The sequence below is a fragment of the Halichoerus grypus genome, chromosome 12 (assembly GCF_964656455.1).
Source record: "Halichoerus grypus chromosome 12, mHalGry1.hap1.1, whole genome shotgun sequence".
NCBI classification, from domain to species: domain Eukaryota; kingdom Metazoa; phylum Chordata; class Mammalia; order Carnivora; family Phocidae; genus Halichoerus; species Halichoerus grypus.
Window position 1 is genome coordinate 94,877,712 of NC_135723.1, and position 19,046 is coordinate 94,896,757.

Genomic DNA, 19,046 nt, shown 5'->3' on the forward strand with positions numbered 1-19,046 from the left:
AAATCTTAAAAAAAAAAGGAAAGAAAGAAAAGAAAAACAGTACAACTACTCCAGAAAATAGTTCAGCAGTTTCTTTAAAAGTTAAGTGCTTACTGTACAACCCAGATATCCTATTTCTAGGACTTTGCCCAAGTGAAATGAAGATGTTGCATGTGAATGTTTATAGCAGTTTATTCATCATTGCCAAAAACTGGAAATGACTCAGATGTCTTTATAAGAGAATGGATAAACAAACTGATATATCCATACAATGTAATACTACTCAACAATAAAAGTGGCTGAACTATAAATTCATTTAAATGGTTAAATCTTAAATACATTTTGCAAAATAAAAGAAGCCAGACCCAAAAGGCTACATACTGTATGAATCCATTTACATGTCATCTGGAAAGAGCAAAAGTATTGGGACAAAAAACAAATTAGTGGTTGCTAGGGACTTTGGGATTGGGCTGGGGAGACACAGATAATTCTAGGGTTGGGGGCAGGATGACTGGAGCATCCCATAAGGCCTGAAAGTAAGGAAATAAAAACAAAAATGGAGTCATATCAAAGACATAAGAGCCACCATGAAAGAGTTCCCAATGACCAAAGCTTGAACAATTTGAGCAACATTATAAATAAATATTAGATTGTAACAGAATAAATCTAAAATCCATGAGTATATACTAATGCAAATTAATGTTCAATTAAATAAATAAATGATGGGAAAAAAGAACTCTTCCTTACAGAAGATTTCTAATTAATACAAGTAAAAGGAATGAAGAAAATAAAAAATTAGAACAGCACGGCAATGTAATTGTTGCAGTCAACATCTGCTAATGAATGCTGACATTAGTGGAGAAAGATTTAAGGAAAAGCAAGATATTTGCATAGCTTCAAAGTATCTCCTCCAGAATATTACTGTGGAGGTTTTAATTATGTCCACAAATTCTTTGAGATTCCTCCTTCCAGAAAAGAAAGTTTAATTCCTCTCCCCTTGAGTATGGTCTAGATTCAGTGGACTCACTTCAAATGAAGAGATTATGAAAGGGAAAAAAAAAAGGAACTTCATGGTGGAGAAAACTGGCAGATGTCATCTTAACCAAGGATGCTCAAGTTTCCCATCACCACTAATAAGACATTGGCATCGTGTACCCCTTGCAATGAGAAGGGTACCTCACCTTTGGAGTATTCCCCCAAATCCATAACTCCAATCTAATCATGAGAAAACATAAGACAAACCCAAACCAAGGACTACTCTACAAAATACCTGGCCAGTACTCTTCAAAATGGTCATGGTCATGAAAGAAAAGGAAAGACCAAGAATCTATTACAGATTGAAAGAGACTACAGATACACAATGATTAAATGCAACATGGTATTCTAGATTGGATGTTGGAACAGGAAAAGGACATTAGTGGAAAACTGGAAAAATCCAAAAAAAGCCCACAGTTTAGCTACTAGTATTGTAACAGTGCTAACTTCTTTGTTCTGGTCATTGTGCCATGGTTATGTCAGATGTAAGCATTAGGGGCAGCTGGGTGAAGTGTATATGGGAATTCTCTATACTATCTTTACAACACATCTCTATGTCAAAAACTATTTCAAAATAATAAGTTAAAAATATACCAAATAAACTGAACTTTTTAAAGCCATTTTCTCTGTCCTTAATGGTTCAAAGTCTTCTTCATGAGTTTTCTTTGGTTAGATACACACTTGGATATATTTAGCAAACTATGTCATTCAGGTTCTAGTAATTCCACTGACTCTACTTTAAAAAATCATCTCTTCGCCTAGAAAGGTCACCTCATCCCACTTCAGACTTCCCCTGGGAGTTCCTATCAACTACATTCTTCTTTCCATTGCAGGAAGCAACCTTGCCATAAGCTGTGACAAACAGAGCCTCTTATGAAGTGCCTCTGATGAATGGGGGCTGTGGCCCCTGCTCCTGCCCACTGCCTCTGCACAGCACCCCAACACTGGGAAGTGTAGCTGCTGGCTGAGGTCTTGCCCCCTTCTTCTATCCTATTCCCCTATCCTCTGTATCTCCCACCTGTGTTTCACAGAAACACAGAGAACTTCTGTGCTCTCACTCAACCTTACTGTTCACACTCCCACACTTGATTTGGGCATCAGACCTGCAAAAGTTCAACGTTTATGGGGGGTAGAAGGTCCTTCTCTGTATGCCAGTCATTACAAAGAACTTATCTGAGCTGAGGGCCACTGATATGATCATTCATTAATCAGCAAGTATCTGGACTGCCTCCCAGGGGGTCAGGTCCTGCAGACTAGAGCTGGGAACAAGACACAGTGGTGAGTAAACAGATGAGCAGAGTCATCAAACTCTTAAGAGAGGCTGTTCCATTTCTCCCTGACAGTCGGAGGCCTGGGTCAGCAGAGTTGGGGAAGAGTCAGTGATAAGAAAAGCGTCATTTAGCCTGGTGATGTGTATTAAAGAGGACACGTACTGCATGGAGCACTGGGTGTTATACGCAAACAATGAATCATGGAACACTACATCAAAAACTAATGATGTAATGTATGGTGATTAACATAACATAATAAAAAATAAATAAATTTTTAAAAAATTAAAAAAAAAAACATATCAGAGGTCCTAAGCTACTTGTACAAGTGGGTGGAAATAAGCAGAGTTGTTTTTTACACTGTTTTTCAAGGGAAATATTTGGAGTTCAAAAGTAGGGACCTAAAGATGAGATGGTAAAATTCATAACAACTTGTCTAAAACAGTTCATCAGGCCAGAAAACCTTTATAAGCTTTTAGACTTTTTTAAAAGAAGCCTTAAGTAAGAAGAAAACCAAATGTTATTAAGATTTTCAGAGACATCTCACTCACCAACCTTCTCTTTATTAGAATCATCATTCATTATGTACATTCATAAAAGTCCATTTACTCTGAATTGAGAAGTCAATTTTATCATTTGTCCTATGCTTACATTTTAAAATCAGAAGCAACCATCCCAAGATAAAAGTGACTCTTTCCTTCATCTCTTTTAGTTTTAATATTCCAAAATTGATTGGGTGACTTGGGTGCTGTTTTTACCCTAACGTTTGTTAGCCTACCTTGTAAAGGAATGGGGAACTTTTCCTTTGTTAACAAAACAAAATTCAACCAAGTACATTTAAAGATCTAACTGACTTTATTAAATGATTGATGAAATGGGCCACACCTCACCTGGCAAGTACAGAGGCACTTGGAAGAGTTGTACAAAACGGAAGGTTCATATAGGAAGGAGGGTGGGGCAAGGAAGTTATTAGGGAAAGAAAAGAAAAGATTGCTCTGGGCAAGGTCACTTTGTTTTAGGGGAAAGGGCAGAGGATCTGATCTTGCAGATTACTTCATCTTCCTTTGGGGGATGGAGAGAGCAAGTAACATATTACTTCTTTAGTGCTGACCAGAAAATTCCTGACTGACCAGTTAAGGCAATATTTCTGGGGGAGATTGAAATTGCAATTAGATTGAGTATTAAGCCCCGGTTTGGGAACTCAGCTTAAGTGGCACCATCTTGGGCCTGCGGTTTTCTTTTTTTTAAATACTTTCAACCTTCATTTTTCCTAGTGTTCTCTTTAAAATGAAAGTGCATGTGTTTAAACATTTATACGTAAAAGAAGTTTATTATCTCTCAAGTAATTTGTTTTGCAAAAAATTTCTATCTCTTGAAAATTAGAGTCTTCTTGCCTTACTATTGTGATATTGTGAATAACGTCTTTCCTCCCATTTCTCCGGCAGAGCTCCTAAAGCCCTTGGAATTTCCGAAGGCATTAGCATTATAAAGGTGTCTTTGGTTATGTTAATGATGTGACTTTCAGACCACACCTAAACTGGGGTGGTTGCCAGGAGAACCATCATTGATTAGAGGTTTGGAACTTTCAGTCCCACCCCCTGATTTCCAGAAAGGAGAGATGGGCTGGAAGTAGAAACAATCACCAGTGGTCAACGATTTAATCAGTCCTGCCTATGGAATGAAGCCTCCCTAAAAATCCCAAAGGATTGGGTTCAGAGAGCTTCTAGTGAACATGTGAGGTTCACTGGAGAGGGGATGGAAGCCACATACCTTGCCCTCCTCATCTCTTCCACCTGAACATTCATTGGTAGCCTTTATCATACACTTTATTATAAAGTGTATTATAAAACTGGTAAGCTGTTTTCTTGGGTTCTGTGAGCCACTTTGGCCAATTAATGGAACCTGAGGAGGGAATCCATGGGAACCTCTAATTTGCAGCTGACAGGTCAGGAGCACAGGTGACAACCTGGATTTGTGATTGGCATCTGGTGTGGGGGCAGTCTTGTGGGACTGATCCCTTAACCCGTGGGATCTGATGCTATCTTCAGGTAGTTAGTGTCCGAATTGAGTTAAATTGTAGGACACCTGGCTGGTGTCACAGAATGGCTTGGTATGGGTAAAAACACACACAAAAAAACAAAAACCCACACATGTGGGGACCAGAAGTGTCAGAAGTGAAGGGTTCTGTGTAAGTAGTAAAGAAAATCTCGCAGATAGAAAGCTGGGCTACTTTTTTTTTTTTTTAACTCAATTATTCTTCCCTTAAATAGTGAAGACATCATAAAAGACTATCAGGAAAAAAAATGTTACAGTCAAACAACCCTGAATTTAGTCTTTGGCACACACAAAAGGATCCACAGGTCCAGGAAGTATAAATAGTGGGGAAGAACACAGAATCTGGTACCAGGTAACTTGGGTTAGAATCCTAACTCTGTCTCTCTCTAGGTGTGTGACTTTGGCCTCAGTTTCCTCAGCTGCAAAATGTAGATAATCAAAGCACAGTCTTTAAAAATAAAAAAGTACATTCTTCATTGGGCTGCTGTGAGGCTTAAATGTGATAATATAAAGTGTTTGAAAAGTGCCTAACACATAATCAGAACTATATGTCTCTATCTCTATATGTCTTTGAATTTATTATTATTATCATTATTATTATTATTATTTTCAATCAGTTCCCTGAGGTCATAAGTGAAACTAAGTTAAATGGTGACTTGGTGGGGCACCTGGGTGGCTCAGTCAATAAGCGTCTAACTGCGACTCAGGTCACGATCTCAGGGACCTGGGATTGAGCCCCACGTCAGGCTCCCTGCTCAGCTGGGAGTCTGCTTCTCCCTCTCCCTATGCACCTCCACCCGGCTCATGCTCTCTCTCCCTATCTCTCTCTCTCTCTCTCAAATAAATACATAAAATCTTTTAAAAAAAAATGGTGACTTGGTGGGCAAATGTTCAACTTAACTGGCTCTAGCCAAGGCCATGGCTCTCAATGCCATGTTAGTGGTTTATAAACAAGCGTCTACTCAAGTCCTCCCCTGGGCCCTGTAACTGAACCAACACCAGTACAATGGACATGGAAGAGGATTAGAAAGCAAATCCTTCCATCATTTGCATCTCCAGATTTAGGGCTAAGAATTCTGAGATAAACAAATGGAGTGAATTTGGAAATGATGCATCAAAGACTTCCTCCTGTGACATGAAGAGTGGGAGCTATCAAGGATCTGCCTAACAAATGCTAGAGAGACATTTTCCTCCAGACACCAAAGAGGGGTAACAACTCAAGATGACTGAAACCTGCAATCCCCCAGAAAATGAATTGTCACCATTTCACATCCTCTGGATTTTAACAATTATAGGCACTGAATGCATCGTTGGTATCATTGCAAATGGGTTCATTATGGCTATAAATGCAGCTGAATGGATTAAAAATAAGGCAGTTTCCACAAGTGGCAGAATCCTGTTTTTCTTGAGTGTATCCAGAATAGCTCTCCAAAGCTTCACGATGCTAGAGATTACCTTCAGCTCAACATTCCCACGTTTTTATAATGAAGACCATATATATGACATGTTCAAAGTAAGTTTCATGTTCTTAAATCATTGTAGCCTCTGGTTTGCTGCCTGGCTGTTTCTTCTACTTCGTGAAGATTGCTGATTTCTCCCACCCCCTTTTCCTCAAGCTGAAGTGGAGAATTTCCAGATGGATGCCCTGGCTTCTGTGGCTTTCAGTGTTTATTTCCTTGGGCTACAGTGGGCTCTTCTCTAAAGACATCTACACTGTGTATTGTAACAATTCTTTTATCCCCTCCTCCAACTCCACTAAGAAAAAATACTTCACTGAGACCAATATGGTCAACCTGGTTCTTCTCTATAACCTGGGATCTTCATTCCTCTGCTCATGTTCATCCTTTCAGCCACCCTGCTGATCATCTCTCTCAAGAGACACACCCTCCACATGGAGAGCAATGCCACTGGCTCCAGGGACCCCAGCATGGAGGCTCACATGGCGGCCATCAAAGCTACCAGCTGCTTTCTCGTTCTCTACATTTTCAACGCAGTTGCTCTATTTCTCTATATGTCCAACACCTTTGATGTCAACAGTTCCTGGAATATTGTGTGCAGATTCATCATGGCTGCCTACCTTGCTGGACACTCCATTCTACTGATTCAGGACAACCCTGGGTTGAGAAGAGCTTGGAAGCAGCTTTTCTCGCAGGTGGTGGCTTTGATGGTCTATTTCCAGCTGCCCATAACTATGTTTTGATACTCACTGACTTAATGTCTTCAGCCCCTGAGAATGTTTACAAAACAGGTTTACCAGTTTTCTTAGCATCCAGTATATTATTCAGAATCCATTTGTTAAGGTACAAGGAAGCATGACATCATTTTTAAGATGCTCAGACTGACTTATAACAAGAGGAAAATTAAGACTACTTTGAGATATAAGTTTTCACCTATCAGATTAGCAAAGATCAAAAAGTTTGCTAACACACTATGTGTGATTATGGGGACCAGGTAATCTCATAAATTGATGGAAATATTAATTGCTGCTTCCTCAAGTACAGTTTATAATACTCATGAAGGTACATACTTTTATTTGGCAATTTTACTTGGGGGAATTTATCTTATAGATATATTTCAGTACATAAAAATAGACAGGTACCAGTTATTTATTGCAACAATTTGCATCTAAGATGGCCATATTTATTATTAAATGGAGCCACAACTAATGTTGAATCACCAATCTTCAATCTATGATAAACTCAGCAAATAAAACTTATTCTACTTTCTCTTCCTATCTGTAAATAACTGGGTTAAATTCCTCCTCAAATAGAGACCCTGTTTCTTTCTTTCTTCAAGAAGATGCAAAGACTCTTCTTAAAGGGTCTTGTTTTCTGAACTTCCATGTCCATGGGCTTCTAAGACAAGATAAATAAAGTTAAAGAGCAAAATGTAAAGAAGACCTTGAAATTTTGAAATGTTCAATCCAGGAGAGAGATGCTACCACTTGAATCTATTCAGGGCAGGTCTGGACTTTGGGCTGCTTCATTACTCATGACCTCTAGTGGAAAGGGCCACCCTGAGAGAAGAAAGGGTGAACTACACTCCCCCATTTCATAACCAGTCTACAGGACAATCTGTAAACATGGACACCTCTGGGGGTGTCCTCACTGGGCCAAAGACTTAACTGTGTTGGCCAGTACTCCTCACCTGTGCCATCCTTAAAAGTTACCAGCAAGTAAATACGACTTGCTGTTGAAACCATGAAAGTCTTCCAGGAAGGAACATGACTGTTTCAGGTGTGACTGTTAGACGTTCATCACTGTTTGTCATTTAATCCTTATCAAGGTTTTTGTTGTTTAAAAAAAAAAGTATTTGATATTCAAAATGATGTCATGCTTCCTTGTACCTTAACAAATGGATTCTGAATAATATACTGGATGCTAAGAAAACTGGTACACCTGTTTTGTAAACATTCTCAGGGGCTGAAGACATTAAGTCAGTGAGCATCAAAACATAGTTATGGGCAGCTGGAAATAGACCATCAAAGCCACCACCTGCGAGAAAATATTGATGGAAATGATCAGATTGCTCACTGAGCACCTCCGAAAACCGAGTAACAGATAATTGGGGAAGTACATGTCACATGTCGCAATTGTTTGTCACTATTTCTGGTAATGTGGTGAGGTTTATTTTCTTGTGAAATAGCCTGATTGCTACAAAGCTGTCTATTAAAAGCATCTTAACTCAATTATCATGCCTGGCTTTTTTTAAAATGAGATTGTCAATATTTACAAAAAACATAATACTATTACTCATTTCTAAATCTCCACCCAAAGATTACAGAATTAAGAAATTAGAGTTGTTTCAAGTTTATTTTTTTAAGTTATTATTATTATTATCAAAGTAAAACAGCTTTTGGCCAAAAAACAAACAAACAAACAAACAAATGCTGAAAACGTCTTTTGTGAAAAGTAAGTCTTCTGCCTCACGCTGATTTCCACTTTCCACAAGCAACAGTTACATTGATTTCTGTCTTTAGATTTTGTGGGGGCTACTTTCATAGCTCCGAATGCATACGCACAAACACATGCATTGTTTTATCCATCTGACTCATCACTGTAAAAGATGAGGACTCAAGTGTCACTTAATATTGCCCTCAAGTGTTCCCTTGTCCTCCTCCCAAATTTTGAGAATTGCATTACTACTTTTAGCTCTTATTCTCATTGCTTTTAAATTATTGAATGATCATTTTACAATGTTTTGTTCTAATATTTATAGTCAATGCCTATCAACTCCGCACTATACAAAGAGTGTTGGCGCTCCTATCCTTCCTTCTACTACTTCTCCCTTTTCCACCTTCTAACTTCTGAAAGCAACATGTTCCTTTTACACTGTCATATGCTATTCTGTAACTATAGTTCAGTCTTCTGTGCTTTACCTGAATTTATTTTAAATGTAGAAAATCAATAAATAGCATTTCTTTTTTTTAAAAAAAGATTCTATTCATTTATTTGAGAGAGAGAGTGAGAGAGAGCACGAGAGCAGGGTGAGGGGCAGAGGAAGCAGCAGAACCCCTGCTGAGCAGGGAGCCTGATACAGGACTCAATCCCAGCACCCTGGGATCATGACCCGAGCTGAAGGCAGACGCCTAACCGACTGAGCCACCCAGGTGCCCCAATAAATAGCATTTCTAATGTTGTTACTAAAACTATTATTGGACTCAGGACCAAAAAGTGCTTTCCATTAAGTTCAATGACACAATCCATAGACCCAAGTAAAAGGAGACTGTTTCCAGCATAAAAATCAGATGCATTTTATTTTCTTACACTCCATCGTTTACTCAACAACATGCAAGAGTTTAGTTTAGGTTTATTATAATCCTGCTCAATTGCCTTCCTTTATGTTGTTTAGACCACCCTCACCTCCCAGAAATAAGTATATTCCTTACCACCTACTGAAAGGAATCAGTACTTTAATCATGGTACTCTCAGCTGGATGTAACCCACTAAGTAATTTCCTCAGAAAGGCCCTTTGGAAATGGGAAATGTTTTTCTTTTGCCCTCATTCTTGATTGGTAGTTGATTGAATATAAAATTCTAGGTCTAAAATAATTTACCTTAGGTAATGAGAAGAAATTTCATTATCTTTTCGCATTTGTTGTTACTAATTAGAAGTGTAAAAGCAACCTGTGCCTTTTTCCTTTGTAGGCTTTTGTATTTTCTTTTTTTAGAAGTTTTTAGAATCTTCTTTTTATCCTTAGTGACTCACCAGGGTTGAACTACAATTGCATATAACAGAAATCTGACTAAAGCGACCATATAATGCTATTTTTTAATGTAACATGAATTCTAGAGGCTGAAAAAAATGCTCCAGGAAGTCACTAATGACCCAGGATCTTTCTAGTTTCCTGTCCTGCCACATCATGTTGCTGAGGTTCTTATTCATGGTCACAGGATGGCTGCTACACACTGAGGCATCACTTCTACATTCTAGGCAGAACTGGGTCATATAGACACCCCGCAAGGAAATTTGTAAAAGAGTTCTTTTTAATTTAAAGTGCACACTTCCACTCTAATCCACTCTAAACAAAATCAGGGTACTTATAATGAGGAAGAGAGAAGAATGATTATAGTTTAGGCAACTAGTATCAAATGCTCCATTTGGTGAAAATTGTATAAGACCAATTCAGGGTTTATCAATCAAAAGACCATGTCTTAGTAGCACTCGCAAAATTTTCTCTTATTTCTCCTATTTTTAAAAAGTAATTTCTTCCTCTTCATTTTCTCTAAATTTGATCCCTGAAAATCCTTTTGGTCAGATTTTACCCCTCCTGGATTAAACATCTGTGTCTTTTTTCTTTTATCTTTTTCATCATCGATTTATGCACAGCATTCAGAGATATCTTGAATTCATCTTAATTTTACTGAAATCATATATTACCTGAATGTAATTTTAAGTCATATTTTTAATTTCTAAGTTTCTGCTTCGGGCACCTGGGTGACTCAGTTGGTTAAGCATCTGACTCTTGGTTTCGGCTCAGGTCATGATCTCAGGGCCCTGGGATTGAGCCCCACGTCAGGCTCCCCACTCATTAGGTAGTCTGCTTGTCTCCCTCTCTCTCTGCCTCTCCCCCTCACTCACATGCGTGCTCTGTCTCTAAAATAAATAGTCTTTAAATAAAATAAAATAAAAGTTTCTTCTTGTTTCTTATTTCTTTTTAATAGCATCTTTTTCTTATTTTATGGAGGCAGTGTCTTCTCTACCTTCTCTGAGGATATAAGTTCAAATTTTTTAAGTGTTCTTCTTTGATCTTTATTTCTTCAGGGGTCATTTATTTTGAATGTTTTTCTTGGTTGTTCTCTTTTAGGCTGTGAATTTTGCTCCTATTTCTGATAATCCTTGATTACTAATTCATGAAGGAAAATGAAAGGCTGCTTTGCCTAAGTAAGAATTATTTCCCAGTAGGACATTCTTTTGAATGGAAAGGCTGATTGGGACCTCTGTTTTGTAACTGGGCCATTCAGTTCATCAGGATTAGCTTCTGGTGGCTTTTTTTTTTTTTTTTTTTTAGGTATATGAGTAAAAAATCAGACATTAGCCTAGAAATCTAAAATGTCATAATAAGAAAGAATTTACTCTCTGTGCAAACAACTGCACTGGAGGCCCTAGTTCTTCCTTGGAAATGTGTTCAATTTCTCTAAAAAAGAATTGTCAATATGGGCTGCCAATGGTTCTGTGTGCAGTGGTGGGAAAGGGTTGGAAGGAATCACTGAAGCAGCTATATGACAGAATTGTAGCAATGACTCTGGTTTTACACCCTGCCTCACTCCTACTAGCCAAAGCTAGGAAACATACATCAAGGGACCTCAAGGCTTTCAGCAAGCTGATCAGCCACCACATTCCCAGTGGTCCACCATGTGCATATTCTGGGCATCCTCTAAGTCACTTCAGCTATAATATGCTTTTGTTGATGATCCATATCCAAGAGATGGGATGAAATCTTTAGTCTGCCCTCGCCCATCCCTACTCCTCTCTCTTAATTATTATGGGATTTTTTTTTTTTTTTTTTTCTCAATGGAGTCTCAGAAGAATGGGAAGTTAAATGCATTTGTTTGGTCTAATATTTAAAATCAGAAACCTTATACATAATATTTTTTTATTACACACGTACCTCTAAGCCTATTTTATTTTATTTTTTTTTAAGATTTTATTTATTTGACAGAGAGAGACACAGTGAGAGGGAACACAAGTAGGGGGAGTGGGAGAAGGAGAAGCAGGCTTCCTGCTGAGCAGGGAGCCCAATGCGGGGCTCGACCCCAGGACCCTGGGACCATGACCTGAGCCGAAGGCAAACGCTTAACGACTGAGCCACCCAGGCGCCCCTAAGCCTATTTTAGAACTTCAACCTTTGGTGCCCACAGTGTTTATTCATGGACAATCTTGAATTGCCCAAATCTTAATTGGGGGTCATAAAAATCCCCCAAATGGTTTTCTACTGGAAATTTCTGAACTAGAACATTAACTCTATTGGTAACAGGCTTATCTTATTTTTGTTTTATGCTAATGTTTCTCTCACCTGTTAATAGACCTGCTAATTTTATTCTGTGACTGACCGTTTAGGGAAGTTTATCAATCCCTCCAATTGACTGAACAGTGGCAGCACCCAATTCCCTTTTCTTATTGATTTCATGGAAAATTTCCAGAAAGCTTAAATTGGTGAAAGCTGATTATTGGGCTAGAAATGAAAGATTTTCATCAGTAAAGTAAGTGGTCAGATACTTAAAGGAAAACATCCATATATGGACCTCTCCGCATGCACTCCACACAGCTGTGTGCATGTCCTCACCATCATCTTGGGAATTTTTTCATAAGAGCATAAGAACAAACACTGAAATGATAAAAGCAGGATTTAGTCTATCCCAGCCAACTCTAACTCGCCTGCCAAGTAGATAAAAAGACATGGTGTCCGATTCCCTGGGAAGACTTTTGCCTGTATCACCATGGAGACACTACTCTGACCATCAAGTAATGGGATTCTGTACAACAAATATAACTGAACACAAAGATGGAGCTGCTGGCACCAGGAGAGTGAGCAAGAGAAAGGCCTGACTAAGGAAGAAGAAAAGGCGCCATGCTGAACGTAGGTGTCACAGTGAGAGGAAAGGGGGTTGCAGGCAGTGATTCTGTAGATGGGAAAGATTGCTGGTGACTGGTCACTTGGCTTGGAGACTAGCCCAAACCACCTTCCTTCCACCTTTAAGGAGCAGCCAGGCTCAACGCAGGAGAGAAAATCTTGAGTGGGCTGAGTGTAACATGAAATGAGTGAGTTTACCCAGAATGTTTTCACCCGCCAGGTGGATTGGGGGAAGGGAGGGAGGGCTATGCAGATATTAATTACTTTTATTTATTTATTTTTAAAGATTTTGTTTATTTATTTTTTTGACAGAGAGAGAGAGAGAGAGCACAAGCAGGGGGAGCAGCAGGCAGAGGGAGAGGGAGAAGCAGGCTCCCTGCTGAGCAGGGAGCCCAACATGGGGCTCAATCCCAGGACCCTGGGATCATGACCTGAGCCAAAGGCAGTCGCTTAACCAACTGAGCCACCAGACGCCCTAAGCTAATTACTTTTAAAATATAAGTTGCTATTCATACTCTCAGTTTGCAAAATTTAAAATTCATTCCTACTTTATGTGGGAGCTCACCTGGGATTTTGAAATATCCACACAGCGCATATAACTGCACATAAGCCAATTCTACCCTGGACTGGAATGTGGAGTAAAATCATCTCCAGGCAAGGCCCAGCACCAGCAAGAGACAAGAGACTGAGAGGTGGTGAGAATAGAGGAAATGGGCTCTCAGACGCCACCACTGATGTCAGAAACAGAGATGAATTCTAATGAGATTGAATTTGAGAGAGAAGAGCAGAATGCTTAAAATGCCCAGGCAGGTCCGAAATGCACTTTTCTCTCTCTCCCTGCATGCTCTCCCTGAACAAGCACCTCCATTCTCGTTGCTTAAGTCCCCAAAAAGCCAGTGTCTTCCAAATTTGTGCCTGTTCCTAACTCACTCCTGAACCCCAAGCCCTCTCTATCCCCAGAGTCCCCTCTCCTTATCCCCTTTTGGTCCAGATTTTTGCTAAATTAATGACTCTGTCTCTAACTATCCTCTGCCTTGCAAATGAAAGCTCTTTTGGTTTTAAGAACTCTTATGGACTGGCATTTATAGCTGAGATTAAAAATAACCCCCACCAGACTGCCTGTAAGATGTGATTTCCTGAGAACCTGCAGGCCTTGGGAATGCAAATCAGAAAAGGATCCAATTGCTACCAACACTTACCAAAGAAAACTGCCATTTGCATCTGCACTCCAGATCCTGGATGGCTACAAATAAATCAGTGGCTCATTCAAACCAGAACCAGGCACAGATTGAAAGCCCTGGTGGAGGTGGATTTGGAAGGAAGAGTGAAAAGGACACAGCTCTGGAAATTGGGACTGATGAGTCCATGTCACTGCCAAAATAGAAAGCTGGGCAGTGCATTCCAAGGTATCTAACCCTAGGTGACCCTGAATGTTATGGGCAGCATTCCTTCAGCTTAGTGAGCGTGGTTTCCAACTGCTAGACCTCTTGCCCCACCCAAAGATACGTTCCTACAGTTTTGTTAACTACACTCTTTCTAAGGTCATCCTTGCCAGTGGATTGGATACGTTTTCAGGCCTGGAGCAAAACAGAAGTGATTTTACTGGAAACATGGCGATATCGTGTGATAGTAATACCTACCATGGGCACAAAGTAGAAACAAGAGTCCAGTTTTATCTTGCTTAGGAAACAGATTTTCCTGAAATCACTTCTCTCCACATGGCTGAATGTGGTAATTCCCTTCCCATCAACCTTTATCTGGCTCCCTAAATATCATTTCATATCATATCATAAAATATCAATTAAAGGATCAAAAACCTGTTGCCCTTACGATTCTAATCTCTCAAATTCTGAGCTGGGTTCCTCGAAAGGACTGTGTGACCTCTGTTCTGCTGCTTCTCTGGTCTCTATTAAACCTCCCCCACTTAGCAATGCCACAAAGGTTGTCTGCATTGGTCTTAAACAAGCTATGCTATGCTGCAGAACACATGACCCTAACGTCTTTGTTTTTAGGGAACACACTGAAGTATTTAGGGATGAAGGGGCATCATATCTGCAGCTTCCTCTCAAACAGTTGAGAAAAAAAGTAATATGTGTGTATATATACTTAGAGAGAAAAGAAGCAATGCAGTAAAATGGCAATACTTGGGCAATCTGGGTGAAGGGTATGCAGGAATCCTTTGTGCTCTTCTTGCAACTTTTCTACAAGCCTGAAATTAAGTCAAAATAAAAGTCAAAAGAAAGAAAAATTACCTTAGCAGCATGGTGAGCTTTAAAGGAAATAATATCTATGAAAATATGCTCCATAAAGTGCTGTGTAAATGTTTTTAAACTAAAAGTTATACTATTTAAGCTATCCACTTAAATTCATTTTCCTGAAAAATTAAAAGAAGTTTCAATGGCTTAAGAAAACACATATTGGGGCGCCTGGGTGGCTCAGTCATTAAGCGTCTGCCTTCGGCTCAGGTCATGATCCCAGGGTCCTGGGATCGAGCCCCGCATCGGCTCCCTGCTCCGCGGGAAGCCTGCTTCTCCCTCTCCCACTCCCCTTGCTTGTGTTCCCTCTCTCACTGTGTTTCTCTCTGTCAAATAAATAAAATCTTTAAAAAAAAAAAAAAAGAAAGAAAACACATATTTATTCCTCGCACATTCAAAGCCCTCTGCAGGCCCAAGCACTCCATGGGTAGCTGTTCTCCATGCAGCGTCTCAGGGATCCAGGCTGCAGACAGCTAGTGAGCCACCATCGCAAACAAGACTCCAGGGGTCACCTCAGCAGATGTAACTTATGGAGTTGTCCCACTTGCTCCTTGGTGCCATAGGGAGGATGTCACACGTCCCCTTCCACTCACAGCTCACCAGCCAGAGCTAACCATACAGCCCCAGCTGACTGTGAGGGGGCGGGAAATACAGGGAATGTCATGCCAAATTTGTGGAGTGTTCTTGTCTTGGTTCCAGGATCTCCTTGAGCTCTCATTTTCTGCTGAACAAAAAACACTTTCTCTTTCTCAAAAAATGTGAAGAAGGATGGGGCCTAGAGTGTGACTGTTTGCTAAATAAAGTGAAATAACAACAACAAAAAAAAAAGCCACAAAAAATGTGAAGAAGGAAAGGGGGAAGAAAGGTACATATCTAACTTTATTCCCTCCTTTCTCTTCATATCGGTGTCCCAGTGCTCCAACTTAGACTCCCTACCTGACTACCAGTCACAGAGAGGAGGTGGTTCTGCATTCTTTAGGGATCACCCAGACTATGCCACCCTTCCTCAGAAATGTAGTGGCTTACACTTGTCAAGACAGAAAACGTTCCTCTTGATCATGGGGATCAAAGACTTGGGGTCTTGATTAGAGAACAAATGAAGACAGCATTAAGGACAAAGAAAGGCAAATAGTAAAGAAGAAGTATTTAAGCATTTTCAAGATCCACAAATATTGATCAATGCCCACTTTACACCTAGATTCTTTACATTTAATATTTGCAACATCTCTTATTTACACACGTCCAAGTTGCAGCCACCTTAAAACAGACACATTTGAAAATCATAGTACAGAACCAAAGGTATTTGTGAAATGAGAGCAAAGCAATCTCTTCTGGGGAATCACAGGATATAGACAACGTCCCCTTCAAAAAAACCAAGTACAGAGCACAAGACTAATAATGCCTAGCATACAGACAGGGGAGAACAAACCTCCAGGGGGAGGATAAAGAAAGTGACCTTAAGGCAGGGCTGTAAATGAAAAAAGCACAGGCTCCTTGGGTTTTACTGTATTTATGCCCCCAGAGACAGGTGTTTTGGCAGCTCTTGGGGAGGATCTGCATTACCAGGGTCCACAAGCTTACGGGTCACGGCAGCATTTCTCAGCCTCACTCTCAGAATAAGGACAGCTCTATTCCTCCCACCGCACACCTTAAAGATCTGGCACCAAAGTAGCCTCCTTGCTTTTTCTGTCACAACTCAGAAGTTTAGAGTTCCCTGTACAGAGCTAACCTTCTCCATGATCTCCTGTGCCACTTTTGGAAGTAAATCCATATGACAGAGCACGGAAGCACACACACAGAAAGGCAAGTCTTTATTTCCTCTGTCCTCTGTCTTTCGGTCTACCCTTCCCTCCATTTTCCCATCCCTCCCTCCTTTTCTCCCTCTTTCCTTTCCTATTTCTTTCCTTCCCTCCTTCCTTCTTTCTCTCCTTCCCTTTTTCCCTTCTTCCTCCCTCCCGTCCTTCCAATTTTCCTTCCTCCTACCTTTCCACCTTCCTTCCTTCTCTCCTTCCTTCAACAAATTACTTATGGAGAGCTTCACATGTGGCCAGGGACAGTTTTTTAATTTAGAAAATGAGACTTTACTACATTCAACTTAAAAGTAAAAAGCACCTGTCCCCAGGTAGATTGCTACAAATACATGGAGAGAGACAGAATCCAGCTTCAGTTGGATACTTCTGCCCACCTACCTAAGGAAAAAGAAGAAAAATCCGGGGTCTTTTTTGTTGCCAGACAATCCTGGGTAAGACTCTGGGCATGAAGACAGCATGAGGGAAGCACATAAACAGCATCCTACTTCCAAGATGTGCAGTGCACCTGGAGTAGAGTTTTAAAAGTTCATTCCTATTTAGAATCTAGAGAAAGGTGAATTCTGCCTAAGGCCCTGCCCCCTCCCCATCTCTCCCCATGTCAGTCTTGAGTGTGGTTCCCCTCTCTGGGCCTGCAGCTCTTTTCAGGGGTGGGCCCTCTTCTGCGTTATAGCTCCCCAAGGTCCTATACTGCCATGGAAGACAAAAAGTACCCATTTGCGTTATTGCATTACCTGCTCCACTTTATCTTGACTAGTCCACTCCACTCAGACACATCAGTGACTCTTCCTGCACAAAACACACATCCAGGGGCACCTGGGTGGCTCGGTCGGTTAAGCGTCCCACTCTTGGTTTCGGCTCAGGTCATGATCTCAGGGTCTTGAGATCGAGCCCTGCATCAGGCTCCATGCTGAACGTGGAGCCTGCTTGAGATTCGTTCTCTCTCCCTCTGTCCCTCTCCCAACTCACGTGTGGAGCCTCATGCACTCTCTCTCTTTCTAAAATAAATAAACAAATCTTAAAACACACACACACACACACACACACACACACATCCATTTTTGGTGCTCCATAATCTCCCCCCCAAAAAATTTTTCTTCACCCCCTTGACAGAGTATATTTGTTATTTTTGTATTCTTCAAATGGTCATTATAATTATATATAAATAAACCATATATAATACAAAACTAGAGGTAATTTTGGTTTTAGACTGATTGCCACTCAAAGTTTTGAATCTTTGTGTGTGGCCTGCTCCAGTTTGTTTCCATGTCCCAGGAGAGAAGGAAGCAGGCTCATCCAGCCATGAGGGGAGAAACCTGGATGTGGATATCTAATTGGTGTCCTCAAGAAACCCATGAAAGTTTTCCAGTTATAGTTTTAGGGTTCAGGCAGGCCTTACACTGACACGCTGGGAAGCACTTTAAAGTCTGACTCAGAGCATGGAGCTGCAAGCTGCATCCCTCTCCATGCGGGGGCCATATGCCCCAGCTTCTCCTGCCAGCACAGATTTGAAACACTGTCTGCTTGCTCTTACCCACATGAACGTTGGTAGTTATCAGCCCAGGTCTGTCTACCTTTTTCCCATTCTTTTCTCTCCTTCCTCTACCTCTCTCCTCAAATTTCTAGGCAAGAGCAAGATCATCCAACGTTCCCAGGAGAATCATGGCTTTCCCGAGGCCCCTCCATCTCTCGGCCTCTGGGTGCAGACACATTCAAACTCTGCCCCCTCCCCCTCTCTGAGGAGAGGTTCTTCCCAATCATGGGGTGACGCAATAGAATTTTGAAATCCTCTCTCCCCCAAAACCCCCTCGCACCAGGTTTATTCAATGAGCTGGATTCTATGAGGGACTGTGAGCAGTGACTTTTTCTCTCCACATCACTGCCTTCACTTTTACTGATTAACAGCCTCTTTTCTAGCCATGAGTAACCTTCCAGGTAGAGCTTGTGGCTTTCCAGACAAGTGGGGAATTAAAATAGCATAATTTTCCATTAAAATAAAAGTTCCCTCCCACTGTAATCAAAACCATTATCTCCCAAATGATTTCGAGGTCTCTCTCCAGCTAGACCTGAGCACACCTCCGCATTCGGTTCCAGTGATAGGGAGGGATAGGATGAGGTGCTCAGCGGCTTCCAGCTCCTGGGAGGAGGCAGGAGGAGAAGGAAGTAGAAAGCGCAGAGTCTTACTTAACTAGTGCTGGTACACCTGGCCACTCAGTGTCCTCTGGCTGGCGTGGTACTGACTGCGGCACGTAGAATGCCCTCCCCAGAGATGTCCACATCCTAATCTGAGAAACCTGTGAATATGTTACCTTCCATGGTAAAGAGGGACTTGGCAGATGTGATGAAGTTTAGAACCTCCAGATGGGAAGATGAAGCTGGACTATCCAGGAGAGCCCAATGTAATCAAAGGGTCTTTATCAGAGGGAGGCAGGAGGGTCAGAGTCAGAGAAGATGTGCTGCATTGCTGGCTGGGAGCGGGGAGCCAGGAACGAGGGCGGCATTGAAAAGCTGGCAAGGAAAGGAATTCTCCACCAGAGCTCCCAGAAGGAATGCAGGCCTGCCGACACCCTGA

General features: G+C 40.9%; 2 protein-coding genes across 2 annotated transcripts in view; one reads left to right on the forward strand and one right to left on the reverse strand.

Annotated features, from left to right (window-relative positions):
• The window catches only part of LOC144379613 (uncharacterized), a 222,251-nt gene that overhangs the window by 152,410 nt on the left and 50,795 nt on the right, over positions 1-19,046 (reverse strand). The window lies entirely within an intron of this gene.
• TAS2R39 (taste 2 receptor member 39) lies at positions 5,509-6,537 on the forward strand. Its single transcript, XM_036095760.2, is given in 3 exon segments — positions 5,509-5,900; positions 5,902-6,146; positions 6,149-6,537. Coding segments are annotated over 3 exon segments (1,026 nt in total).